The following is a 13,640-nucleotide window of genomic DNA, read 5'->3' on the forward strand; positions in this document are numbered from 1 at the left end:
ATAAATTCACGAAATAGTAGTTCAATAAAATTTTGAATGTGAGTCAACAAACGCAATGACATGGCCTTTTACCCATGACCCATCTGGAAAGGGTTAAATAACCATGTCCCTGGAATTCTTGTTTTACAAAAGTAAAATGGTTTTGGGATACTCACTCTTTTCTTACACAATTATTTTATTTTATTTTTTATTCCTACAAAAATTGCATATTTAAAAATTAAAACAGGTACTGAATAAATTACAGAAACAGGGTCACACACTCTGGTAGGTCTCTTTATACACTTTAACATATCCTCCTCCATTAATTCTATGTACATGTGTTTATCATTCTACTGTAGCACAAATGGCTCTCGTATAGTTTTGCATGAAATTCATAACAAAACCAAATAAGCAAATCACTTTCTATGGCTAAAGCCAATGAATTAGTTAAAGCTAAAGGATATTACTCGGTATAGTTTAAACATGTAATCTGTTGATTTTAAGGGTATCTCTCTACTCATAACGTGTCTCTTACTGCAGTTGTCTTCATATCAGGCCATGTATAGTACATGTAGGTTCGATCATTATGTGTGGTGATAGCAAACTAAGTATAGGGGTAATCTCCTTCCAATTTCATCTAATACTTTTCCAGTTAACTCGTGGGTAAGAAGTAAGGACTCAAATTTCTATCTGCTGCAACCTACAGTGATTGTACCAATTTAGCTAACTCTGTTCTGCCACTTCCTACTGTAAAGGCTAATTGTTACAAATTATTCTGAATTCTTGCATTAAAAATTGTCATTGTATGTCAAAAGCAAAAAACTAGCCCACACATTAGAAATGCTCCCTTATAGAGAATGCCAAATGTAACCACCCATGTTTTGTTAGTAGCTACGGATATTTTAGGTCCATTGCCTACATCTTACGCATGTAAAAAAAAGTATGTTTTGGTTCTTGCAGATCACTTGACCAGATATCCTAAAGCGATATGCTTGCCTGATCAGAAAGCAGATATGACCACCAAAGCATTCATAAATCATGTTGTCTTCCTGGAATTTTAAATAAATTCATTTGTGACTAATGAAAAGTCGAACCTGAACAACTGGCTTTCACCAGCTCACCTGTTACACGAGTTAAAGAAGGTGATTACAGAAACCAAATAAGGAAGCTGATTAGAGAAACCAACTAAGGAAGCTGACTAGTTAAAGAACATGTTTAAAAAAACAATAAAAAGCTGACTAGTTAAAGAAGAAGGTGATTAGAGAAACCAGTAAGGAAGCTGAATAGTTAAAGAAGGTGTTTAAAAAACAATAAAAAGCTGACTAGTTAAAAAAGAAGGTGATTAGAGAAACCCGGTAAGGAAGCTGAATAGTTAAAGAAGGTGTTTAGAGAAACCAAGTAAGGAAGCTGACTAGTTAAAGAAGGTAATTAGAGAAACCAGTAAGGAAGCTGAATAGTTAAAGAAGGTGTTTAGAGAAACCAAGTAAGGAAGCTGACTAGTTAAAGAAGTTAATTAGAGAAACCAATAAGGAAGCTAACTAGTTAAAGAAGGTGTTCAAAAAAACAATAAAAAGCTAACTAGTTAAAGAAGAAAGTGATTAGAGAAACTAGTAAGGAAGCTGAATAGTTAAAGAAGGTGTTTAGAGACACCAAATAAGGAAGCTGACTAGTTGAAGAAGTTAATTAGAGAAACCAATAAGGAAGCTAACTAGTTAAAGAAGTTAATTAGAGAAACCAATAAGGAAGCTGACTAGTTAAAAAAGTTAATTAGAGAAACCAGTAAGGAAGCTGAATAGTTAAAGAAGGTGTTTAGAGAAACCAAATAAGGAAGCTGACTAGTTAAAGAAGTTAATTAGAGAAACCAGTAAGGAAGCTGAATAGTTAAAGAAGGTGTTTAGAGAAACCAAATAAGGAAGCTAACTAGTTAAAGAAGAAGGTGATTAGAGAAACCAGTAAGGAAGCTGAATAGTTAAAGAAGGTGTTTAGAGAAACCAAATAAGGAAGCTGACTAGTTGATAAAGTTAATTAGAAAAACCAATAAGGAAGCTAACTAGTTAAAAAAGATGATTAGAGAAACCAATAAAGAAGCTAACTAGGTGAAGAAGGTGTTTAAAAAAACAATAAAAAGCTGACTAGTTAAAGAAGAAGATGATTAGAGAAACCAGTAAGGAAGCTGAATAGTTAAAGAAGGTGTTTAAAAAAACAATAAAAAGCTGAATAGTTAAAGAAGAAGGTGATTAGAGAAACCCGTAAAGGAGATCAATTATTCATAAGTGATTCAGAATGGTGAAAATTCAGATATCTGCTTAAACAACATATCAAAGTATTAAAAATTTCTGAACACAAATAACTAGAAAAAACTACAGTGGTTAAATAAAAATGAGAAAACATGTCTTTAATAGCCTTCTATATTTTCCATGGCTCAGTGGGACTATAACTTGCATGATTTATTAATCTGTTATACAAATCAGTTTCTAGTGATGTACTCAGCATCAGTTAAAGATTGTGATTATCTTCTTCAAATCAGCTTCAGTCAAAATAGACAGAACAGACTAACAAAGTAAGGGAGCTGCTGGTAAGTGCTGCCATAGTTGATTCAAAAGCTTGGATGAGTGAATACCACACCAGCCTTTCTAACCATTACATACTATCCTTCAATGAAGATGGCAAAACCCAAAACACGGGATACAAATCAATTAGTAATTAGTATAAAGTAATTTAGACTTAAGTAATTGTATAGGCTACTAACCATGACAACTGATATACAATCACTGCATTCTCACTCAAAGTAGTGAAAATAACAGTATGTCACAAGTTAAGGGGCATGATATATATTTCCAAAATAATTTCACAGCTCTGCTATACATGCAAAAAGTTTAGCATACACAGAATGTACTGCATGAAACACTGTTTATAAAGTACAAATGAAAGACATTTCATGTTCAGCTAAAAACATGCAAATGATAAATGAGAAGCATCTTTCCAAATAGGAGATCTTATACTAACAGTGGGGATTAATCATTGTTATAAAAAGGAAAGCCTGAAACAAGTAATGATGGAACATCTTCCTGCAAAAGTCCGTCTCTAATTCCTGAGAAAAAGTTAGGAAAAAGATGTGGAAAACCAGTCAGAAGAAGCCCATATATGGACCAAAAAAAAGAGAGCAAAAGTCAATGTATAACATTGGGGATTGTAACTTTTATTATATATACATACACAAAAACTGAAACAGGCCCACTCTGTGTTAGGAAATAATAAAAGCTTTGAAACATGAAAATCTAGAGTAAAGGAGAGTGTTTCTGAAATATCATTGAAGTAAGAAATACATCTTCTACATAATTGAACAAGTAGGTGACCATAAATCTTGCACAAAATTGTTTATATGGTAGATGTCCTTTCCAACTGAGAGAGCACATTTCTTATACATAGTTTGGTAAATATCCTTTTGAATAATTGAATACCTAAAAATACTAGTATTGATAAATGATTATCTTTTAAATCTCATGAACATTGGAAAATACAAGTTTAGGATGTGATGCAAAAAAGTTTAGGGTGAATATACAATGAAGTATTAGCCATTCGTCACTGATAGATATTGTTTTGTATTTTTCAATAAACATTTTCAGATTATGAAGTACACTGTCAAGAAACTTTACTAACAATTTCTTACAAGATAGTATAAGAACAAACTTACCTAATCTTTACTTCAAGAACAAATGTCATATTTGACAAACAATAATTTACCCTTACTCGTTCAATTTTTACAACTCACACTTTAAAATACAAAATATAAATATTACAACCATGGGCACCCACAGAAAAATTTTCAGGGAGGCAAAACATTTATTTAGGGGATCAGCTTTTACAGTGCAAGTCAACATACTAAAAGAATATGTGTTATGTATGCTTAAACACAAACACAAATTTACAGTTTTAATAAAAATTACTAAAAATAATAAGTTTAACTATGATGTTAAATTTACATCATAATACGTGCAATTTTTTGGGAAATGTAAGGGGCAAATGCCTCCTCTTGCCCCTTCCTGCGGGTGCCCATGACTACAACACCTATGTAATTAAATGAAGTGCATTTTCTAGACAGAAAACTACCTTTTAAAGTCACCAACATTATCTTGTAACCTACAAAGAACCAATCTTTCAGTATCATTGAGATATTTTAATCTGATCTGAATTTCTGCGCTGTCATCATTTTCTGAGGAATTGGTAACCATGGAGGATGGTAGATCTCCATTTGATACTGGCTGTTGTGGTAATGTGGGTTGTGATGATACTGGTTCTCCAACTTCACTTCCCAAACTGTTTGCAATTTCTTGATTTCTCTCCCCATCATACAAACTTCTGTCTTCAAAAGCACCTGTTTCATATGGATCTCCAAGTCTTTCAAAAAACTGGAGACGACGCTGCCTCACAACGTTCTGGTCTTCCTCCTGTATTTCACTATTAGATTTTGAAAACTCTCTGTGTGCTGTCTCTGGCTGATCTGTTGGCCCTACCAAACTCCCATCTCTGCTTTCATGAACAACAGAAGCATCTCTTTGCCCTACCATAGTCTCCGTGCCACTTGAATTATCTGGTGGATGTGCTGTTGGTCTGTCAGGGGCATCTTCCTGTGTATGTATTGTCTGACTTATAGCAGTATCTTCTTGTATATGTGCCGTTTCTCTTATAGAAGTATCTTTATGTGGGTGTGCCATTTCTCCTACAACAACACTGTTTGAGCTTTCCTCCTGAACCCTATTTAAGTTTGTAACAGACAAATTACTGAATTGCGATTCATCAACTTCTGTAGTTGGTCGTTCTTGTGCTTGCAATTCATCAACTTCTGTAGTTGGTGATTCTCGTGCTTGAAGACCTAAACTTACCTCCTACAAAAGAGAGAGTAAAAAAAAAAGAAGAATGTAATAAGTTTCTTTCTATTATATTGTTCAAAATGTAATGGTTAATCAAAATTCTTTCTGTAATTTTGATTTATAATAGTTAAAAGGAAATATACAGGAATAGTTTTTATTTATAGAACATATTGACTAACAGATTTCACGTTTCATTACACTATATTACGTTAAATTCCATCAGATATGCAAACTTCAAAATTATAAAATTAAATAATCTACTACTATACAATGATATTTCAACTTGTATACCTAATATGTTAATTAGTTTCTCCAGTTTTTGTGATCACTTATAGAGGATAGGCCAGCTTTCTGTAAAAACTAACATTAAATTACTGATAAGGTATGAGAGAGAGAAAATGTTAATTGTTTCAAGTGTCAATAGTTAGGATTACAATAAATTTGCCTGTGTAAGTCAGTAATGTTTTGCTTAAGAGTTCAATTAACATAATATACAAAGGGAATTAAAAGTTGATCCCAACTTGTGTAAATTACAATAAAAGAGTTCCAGCCTATATGAATAAAACATTAATTTTGACTGGATCAAAATGTTTTATATTTAGATAGCATATTAGTAAGAAGGAAAAATAAACTCTGCAATGACCTACATGATACCTAAGAAGAATAATATCCCTGAAGTAGACATTATTGAGTATTAAATGGCGAGATAGGTGTCTTTACTGCTGTTAGTACTATTGTTTTCATGTCCTGATACAAGAAGATTAGGAGTCTTGTTATCATTGATATTGCCAGTTTAACATGTTCTTTGTGATTTTCAAATAGAGATGGAGTTTTTCAGTGTATTAATGGTTGGTGTATTAGTGAACAGTTGGATACATCTAAACTGATCATTGTATTCTGTGAGGTTATCATGATAATTATTATTTCTACAGAGTTTTAACACATTTCTGGCTAACAGTGATGTTTACCTCAAGTGTTCAGCTTATCTATAAGTGAACAGTTGGATACATCTAAACTGATCATTGTATTCTGTGAGGTTATTGTGATAATTATTATTTCTACAGAGTTTTAACACATTTCTGGTTAATGGTGATGTTTACCTCAAGTGTTCAGTTTAACTATAAGTGAACACTTGGATACATCTAAACTGATCGTTGTATTCTGTGAGGTTATTGTGATAATTATTATTATTTCTTCAGAGTTTTAACACATTTCTGGTTAATGGTGATGTTTACCTCAAGTGTTCAGCTTATCTATAAGTGAACACTTGGATACATCTAAACTGATCATTGTATTCTGTGAGGTTATTGTGATAATTATTATTTCTACAGAGTTTTAACACATTTCTGGTTAATGGTGGTGTTTACCTCAAGTGTTCAGTTTATCTATAAGTGAACACTTGGATACGTCTAAACTGATCATTGTATTCTGTGAGGTTATTGTGATAATTATTATTTCTACAGAGTTTTAACACATTTCTGGTTAACGGTGATGTTTACCTCAAATCTATAAGTTAAACTGTTAAAGACATTTACTCTTCTTCCATTGATCACTAGACATTGTTAGCGAGAGAGAACTATATAAAGTTCTATGTATAAACTGGTGTCCTGCTTTTTAACGGACTGAGGAATCAGTAACAGTGCATGATGCAAAAAATTGTTTTGTGTGTCTTTTAAGAGAAATCCATTCTTCCTTTAATGTTATTTTTAGTTTCATTTATTTATTACATAAATATTTTTCAATATAACAATTATTTGTATTGCTAGCCTTGTATATGGATTTTTTGACTAACCTAAATCTCTTAAGTTGCCAAACTTCATAGATATTATTTTGATTATAGTTCAAATCTTTTCTGGTTAGGTGATAGAAACTGAGTAGTGGCTCATTGGGGTCCCCCATCAGGTCTCCACCCCTGGGAGGGCACTCCCTCCATACCTCTCTCCAAGCTTCTTCAATGTTGAAGTTTTCTTTGATCTATAGAAAGGTTTTCTTGATTTTAGTCTTGAAGTGGTGGGTGCTCTGTCAATTATTTGCTTCAAGGGTGTGTCAATATTTGTGTTTCTAATGCATTGGTGCTGCTTTTGAGTGGCCTCCTCATTGTTGGCAGCCAAGTCAATGGTGTAGATTTGATGGCACCAGATATAATTTGCATCATTTCATTCAGCTGGGCATCGACTTTTCTTGTGTGGGCACTGCGTTTCCTCACTGGGGCATAATATTCAGCTACGCTGTAACATAGGGCCAGTGCGAATGGTCGTAACACAGTTTGAGATGCTCCCCTTGATGATCCGGCTAGCTTCCTGATCAGCGAGTTCCTCTTCTTTAGTTCTGGTGCAGTATTTTCTCTGTGTTGTCTGTATGTTCAGTACTACTCTGAGATATTTAGGGTGTTTCTCTGGTCAGTGTATTTCATTATTAAGCTGTATTTGCAGTTATTGAGGTGAAATATTATCATCACTGTTTTTGTATGCCCAGGAGTGAGAAGTTGGAACTCCTTGCCAAGGACCTAACAAAAGCCAGGCATGAAGATGGAGGACAGAAGGCATGGGATGGAGCACCAGTGACTGGAGTTGATAGAGCAGGTCGGGACAGAAGTAAAGAAGAATGGGAGGGACCACCTGCAGTTGGAGCAACTGAGGAAAACAAGGCTGAGCAGGCCAGTATGGAGCAATCAGAAGGACCATGCATAGAGTGGCATGGATGAAGGATGCCATTCGATGAAGCAAACAGATTGGAAGGTAAACATAAAGGCTTGAGGATGGAGGACCAAAACAGAGGTAATTTGTGATTCACAGCAGTGGAAAAGGCATCGATATGGGGCATACCAAGATGCAGAAAGAGCCACCAAAAAATGGCAGGATGCAGGGACCACTCAGTGGGATGTACTAGATCTATTCAGGAAAGATGAGCAGCTACAAGATTGAAAGCACCCAGTACATGACACACCATCAAATGAATGTGATGTTTGTGGGCCCAAAAAAGAAGATCTATAGTGTGAAAACATAGGGATCTGTACCTGGTGCCACCTTGATGATTGATATAAACCACCACAGTAGAATGGATCATAACCAGCCAGCAGCTGGTAATAGAAAGAAATTGATCCAAGGCCCAACAAACAGCCAAGAGTTTGAGAAGAGAACTCTCATCCACAGGCCAACAACCCGAAACTTCCTGGTTATCCACCCAGGCACCCCAGCCCTGAAGAGATGCATTCGTGAACAGATGTAAATCTGGCCATGGAGGAGGAAGCAAGACCCCCACTGATGTGTGGGCTCTGTTCAACCACCAATGGAGATCGTCTACAAGAGATGAAGGAAGGGATATACAAGTATCCAAGGGATCCTGGGTGAGGACCCATTAAAGAAACTGCATATGGGCCCTGCCCAGGGGTATGAGAGGGATCTTGGAGGACCACATCTATGAAAGGCGATAGAACCTTGCGAGCTGTAAGTGAGGGAAAGACAAGGCTCTCCAAATGGCCAGTTCCATAGAATGGAGCAAGAAGAAGCCAGTCATCCAAATAAACATGGAAGTGCATGAATATGTCGAGCAAAGGAGCAAACCACATGATAAAACCTGTATGGTGCTGAGGCTAGGCCAAAAGGTAAGGCACAAAACTGGTACACAAACCCCCAGTGCACAAATCAAAGATATGGACAGGTATTCTCCACCACAGGAATGTGTAAGTAAGCACTGGAAATGTCTACCTTGGTCATCCAAAGACTTGGAGAAAATGCCCACCGAAGAGAAAGGCATGTCTTTATGGTAAAATGAGAAGTGTGAACATACTGATTGAGACAGGATAAATCAATGACAGGATGCCAGTCCCCAGGCTTCTTTGGAACCACAAACAGATGGGAGTAAAACCCCTGTGAACCTGGTGAGCTGGTTTAATAGCCTGTTGTGCAATGAGGTCCTGAACTGCCTCTGACAGACACTGGATAATGGAAGAAGGGAGTGAAAGAGGATAATGAATCCCTCCAAGAGCACCTTATGAATCAAGACATTGGTGAGAAAAGGTTCTTACAGATGAATGAAATTCAACAGACAAGCCCCCACTGGGCTCGAACAGACCACATAGTCACTGGTACTGCTGTTGGTGGATTGTGCATCATTGAGTAAATTGTCAAACCGTCGCACCGCGAGAGAGTGGAACAGGAAGAGGTTGGGAAGGTCGGGGACACAAATTGGTGCTACGCTTGGCCCCGATTGCAACAAACGAGTTACCAAGTGAGTAACAGTAGAATGTTGTTGGGCCAAAACCACACACAACTCCAAAGACTCAGGAATCGAGTCAAAAACATAACGCTGCAAAAACAGCACCATGCAGAGGACCCTCATGTAAGGAGCCAGGAGATGGGTCTGCACCAAAACTGCATCAAGGCCCAAGAGGTCCCAACAACAAACAAACCACATTTGAAGCACAAGAGCCAAAGACGAGCCAACATAGAAGTAAGTATGAAGAGGATTTCAGCAGAAAACCTGCTCAGGGGTCATGAGGGTGAAATAAAGGCGAGAAAATTGGACTTGGAAAAGTTGGACAGGGAAATTTGGAATTGCCTGCCAAACAGGCAGAACTGACCCCAACAACTGTTGGTCCAGAAAAGGAAAGTCCACACCAATGATAAGCAAGGGCAGACTGATCCAAAGTGAATGTAGGATGAGGCATACTAATGCACTCCCCAAGTTGAGAGGCTAATTGGTCCACATGAACCCTAATGTCGAGGGATCTGGGAAAGATTAAATATGGTCATGAAGTTACATGTAAGAGGGAAGGTCTAGGGTCATAGGAAACAGGTGTAAGAGACAAAACATCACATACCTGAGAGATAAAATCTGAAAAGACTGATGACAGATGAGCTAAATCATCAAGTGGTGAATGGGAAGGAGCAGCAAACTTTGGGTGGGGAAACAAATGAACAAAATCGTCTAAATAAATAAATAATTCAAACAGTAATGAAAATCTACTAATTTTTTACTGTAGAATCTAATTGTGTAATATTTTTATGAAACCTAATAAAAAATACGAAGTAGCTTAAAGAAATTACATTGTTGATACTGCTAGAAAGTAAAAGGTGGTTACTGGTGAAAATAAATGATTCAATTTAGCAACTTTGTGAAGATGGAATTGGATGACTATCAGAGAAAGGTGATGAAAACATTTATAAAAGAAACTCGAACAAGCAGACATTCCTAATTCAATAGCTTTGAAGAGAAACTGAGCAGAAGAATGAAAGAAGCCCCCCCTCAAAAAAGTCAAATCCAAAGAATAAAGGTGAGAAGATGCCATATGACAATGTTTAGTGACAGTCATAATGAAAAAAAAATATTAAAATCATTACAAGAAACATTGGTGTCCAACTAATAGTTGTCACATGACCATAAGATAAGGCTCGAAAACAGGCCTTTCTTATAACAGGCAAAGAATATGGTAGTGTGAATTATTAAAAAAAAGTGCACTGCTAATGATTGTCAGTGACTTCATTTTTCAGCACAGTTGGTAAAGCACTTTGCCTGTAATGTGAGCAAGAGTTCAAATCCTGCTCATGAAAGATTAGAAGATTAGAAGTATGTGTAATTAAAACATGTCACTATTTTAACAGTGTGTGGTGTTAAGTCATGAGGCTAAATTAACAATGCATGTGTGTGGTTGTTAAATGTGTGATTGCATTAATTGTGAGTGTAGTGTTAAAACAACAGTAAAATAGCAGCCTGTAGTGTTAAAATCATGTGGCTATGTTTGCAGTGTAAAACATGTAGATACATTAATGGTATTTGTAGTATTAAATCCTGTTGCTACATTAACAGCATGTGCAGTTATAAAACATTTCACTACATTAACAGTGTCTTGTGTTAAATCAAGTAGCTAAAGGGAACATTAACACACATTGCCTTGTTTATAGATAAACAACTTTACTAGTGTCAGGTTGTTTTAAAGTAAAACAAAGGTTAATAATATGCCCCATATCTGTGCCCACAGCACTGATAGTTAACAGTGTATCGTGTTTAATCATGTGGTTACATTAACAACTCTAATCATTTCAATTCAAGACTTTTCATGAACTACAATCATTAGAACAATAACAAATTTTCAAATTAATTTCACACAGTTATAATCCTAGGAGCATTTGTTGATAAAGCTATATGTACCGTGTCTTAATTAGCCTTTTTTTTTAGATATAAACCAGTAAGAACTAGTCAATCAAAAAAAATTAAAGATTTGAAAAACAACTTTTTCTCTAACATCACATCCAAGCAATAAAAATAATTATAATTCTTATAAATATATAACAATGGAAATCACTGAAGATTCACAGCAGAGATAAACTTTCTCTAGTCAGTTTAAATTTTGAAAAAAAGGATAAATGTACAGGTAAATTTAGAATGATCTTTCCTGGCTTGTGAAGATAATAATACGAGTTTATACAAACTTTCATCATAACAATAAACATACAGTTGCACTGTTATAAAGCAAACTTGCCTCTTGTACAGGTGTACGCTGAGAAGTCTGGTAAATGCCTTCTACATGGAGTCCAAAGACAGCTATCCATCCAACAAGCAAAGCAAGTGCAATTACGACAATACCAACAAATAATATTACTTCATCTCCAATACCTTCTATAAAAGACATCTTGATCTTCTTTTCTAATGAGAAAGAAATATATTAAAAGAAAAAATACAAGCCTGACATGCACATTATATAAAATCTCTTAAGATTTTAGTGAATTTGAAAGATTTTGAATTCCTATAGTTTTTGTTTTTTAATGGGTCACACAAAAATCAATTAGTAGCCTTTCTCTCTGACATATGTTAATACCACAAAGTACTATTTTTAAAACAACTGAAAATAAAAAGGACTTTTATCCATTTTCATGTATGTAATTGTTATATGGGTGGTTAAAATTTTTGCACAAGATAAAAAATGTTTGTGAAATGCTTATGTAACCTAGTCACCACCCTCTGAATCTTCTCCAATAAGTCCATATCCTTTCTTAGACAAGAAGATAAAAACTGTACACATTACTTTACCTTGGAGTCCAAGTGAAGCCTAACAAGTGGCTTGTATAGTGACATTACCTATTTAACTTGTTACCAACATGTCTACAAACACACCCTAAAATTCTAGTAGCTTTTACTACTAGCAACAGATGGCTTGAGTGACTTATCTCACACTATGCCAAGATCCTTATCTTCAATCACATTATTGAGCAAATTCCAATCTACAATAAATGTTTGATTCAAACCTTTATCCTGAAAACTATTCCACTTTCTAAGGAGTGATATTCAATATAAAGTACAAAAGGGAACATTTTAAAAATAGGAACAAATTGGCATACTGGCTCCGATCTTCAATGAACAATAATAAATGACATTTAGGAAAACTAATAGATGGAATTAAGAAGAACTTTTGAAACTGAAACCAAGGTTACTGCTATTACATGAGTTAATATCAGAATCTTCAGAACCAAGATTAGCTTGGGAAAAAAAACATTAGCTATGGCTGGAAAATTTGTTTTCATAAACCTTAATAGAGGCATGACAATAGAACTGATAAAAAGGTGCAGAAGCAGTTCAAGTGAAATTGACATCACAAAGATAATTTAATAAACACATAAGGGGTAGAATAAGAATTTTAGTCAAAAGAGAATGGAAAAGAGAAATCTGTGTCATTCATTGGACATCTGGCAGGATGGTCAACTAGGTCATCACTCTCTTAAGTTTAACCCTTTTTTTACACAAATTTTCTATATCACTTTATGTATGACACTGCTTGTGGGTCTATGACATAGTTGGCTACACTGTCCCTAAAAACATAAGTTGCATACAAAAATGTAAACAAAAACGCCACCAATACTGCAATTAGGCTAATCCTATTAATTATTGCTGAGGTCTCCCTGTTTTCAGTTTTGTACATAAAAAGTCAGTCTTTTCAACCAATCGTTTTGGTCAATCCTTTACAATGATTGGTGAAACAAACAAAAACATAAAATTACTCAATATGATGCAATAAATCTAAAGTCCAATAAATTATCTCACCGGCAGTTAACGCACACACACACGTTGTATTTGTTGTGGTTTACAACTAAGTTACAAAGGCTCGGAGATTGGGAATTTTTGAAACATGGTAATAGTAATAATAGAAACATTATGTAATAATAAAACAAAATAATTTATTTAGACCAGAAACGTGATAATCCTCTTCAAACAAAATCATTACTGGTCCTAATCTCAAACTGTGAAAGTTAGAAATAAAAAATCCGAAATTGCAATAAAAAACTTACAAAGAAAATTAAAGATTATCCACTTAAGAACTGTTTAATACGGTGGGCAAGCATATACTTAACCTAATATTACTTTGCTAATTGAAGTAATTCCTAAATTCAGTATCGTTTTTGAAATTTTAACAAATACTAATACTAGGGCTAATGTTACTCAGATGGTGATAGATAAGGTAGCTCCATCTATAAGTGTCAAAACAGAAATACTTACTTAAATGAGCATTTTAAAATAATGATATTAATCAACAAAGTTCTTTAATTAAAATTTCTTGAGGGTACCAAAATCCGACATTGTTATCCTATTTGTTTTTATATTATAAATCGATATGGTATTTAACGTCAAAATCGGCAAAGTATGACCCGTCTTAGGTTAAAAAATGTTATTTTATTGAAATAATAATAATACTTCTAGCTTTCTTCATTTTTCAATATTGTTACGCCTCCGGTCGTAAGTTAATTTTCCGTAAAAATTCTTTCCGAAGAAACTTTAGCGATATAAGTCCTTTCTTAA

The 13,640-nt window shown here is 34.8% G+C and overlaps 1 protein-coding gene across 3 annotated transcripts in view; it reads right to left on the reverse strand.

Moving 5' to 3' along the window:
- Window positions 1–13,303, reverse strand: part of LOC106462258 (transmembrane and ubiquitin-like domain-containing protein 2) — an 18,518-nt gene extending 5,215 nt beyond the window's left edge. Inside the window, exons 1-3 of one of the 3 annotated variants that reach the window (XM_013922158.2) lie at window positions 13,133–13,303; window positions 11,332–11,495; window positions 4,090–4,865 (exon numbers count right to left, since the gene is read on the reverse strand). In XM_013922158.2, coding sequence (XP_013777612.1) covers window positions 4,090–4,865; window positions 11,332–11,481 — 926 coding nt within the window. In that variant the 5' untranslated portion in view covers window positions 11,482–11,495; window positions 13,133–13,303. The other 2 variants (XM_013922159.2, XM_022389455.1) reach the window with 2 other exon arrangements.
- Window positions 13,304–13,640: the final 337 nt, after the last annotated feature.

This window comes from Limulus polyphemus, unplaced genomic scaffold (genome assembly GCF_000517525.1).
Source record: "Limulus polyphemus unplaced genomic scaffold, Limulus_polyphemus-2.1.2 Scaffold1127, whole genome shotgun sequence".
Classification (NCBI taxonomy): Eukaryota; Metazoa; Arthropoda; class Merostomata; order Xiphosura; family Limulidae; genus Limulus; species Limulus polyphemus.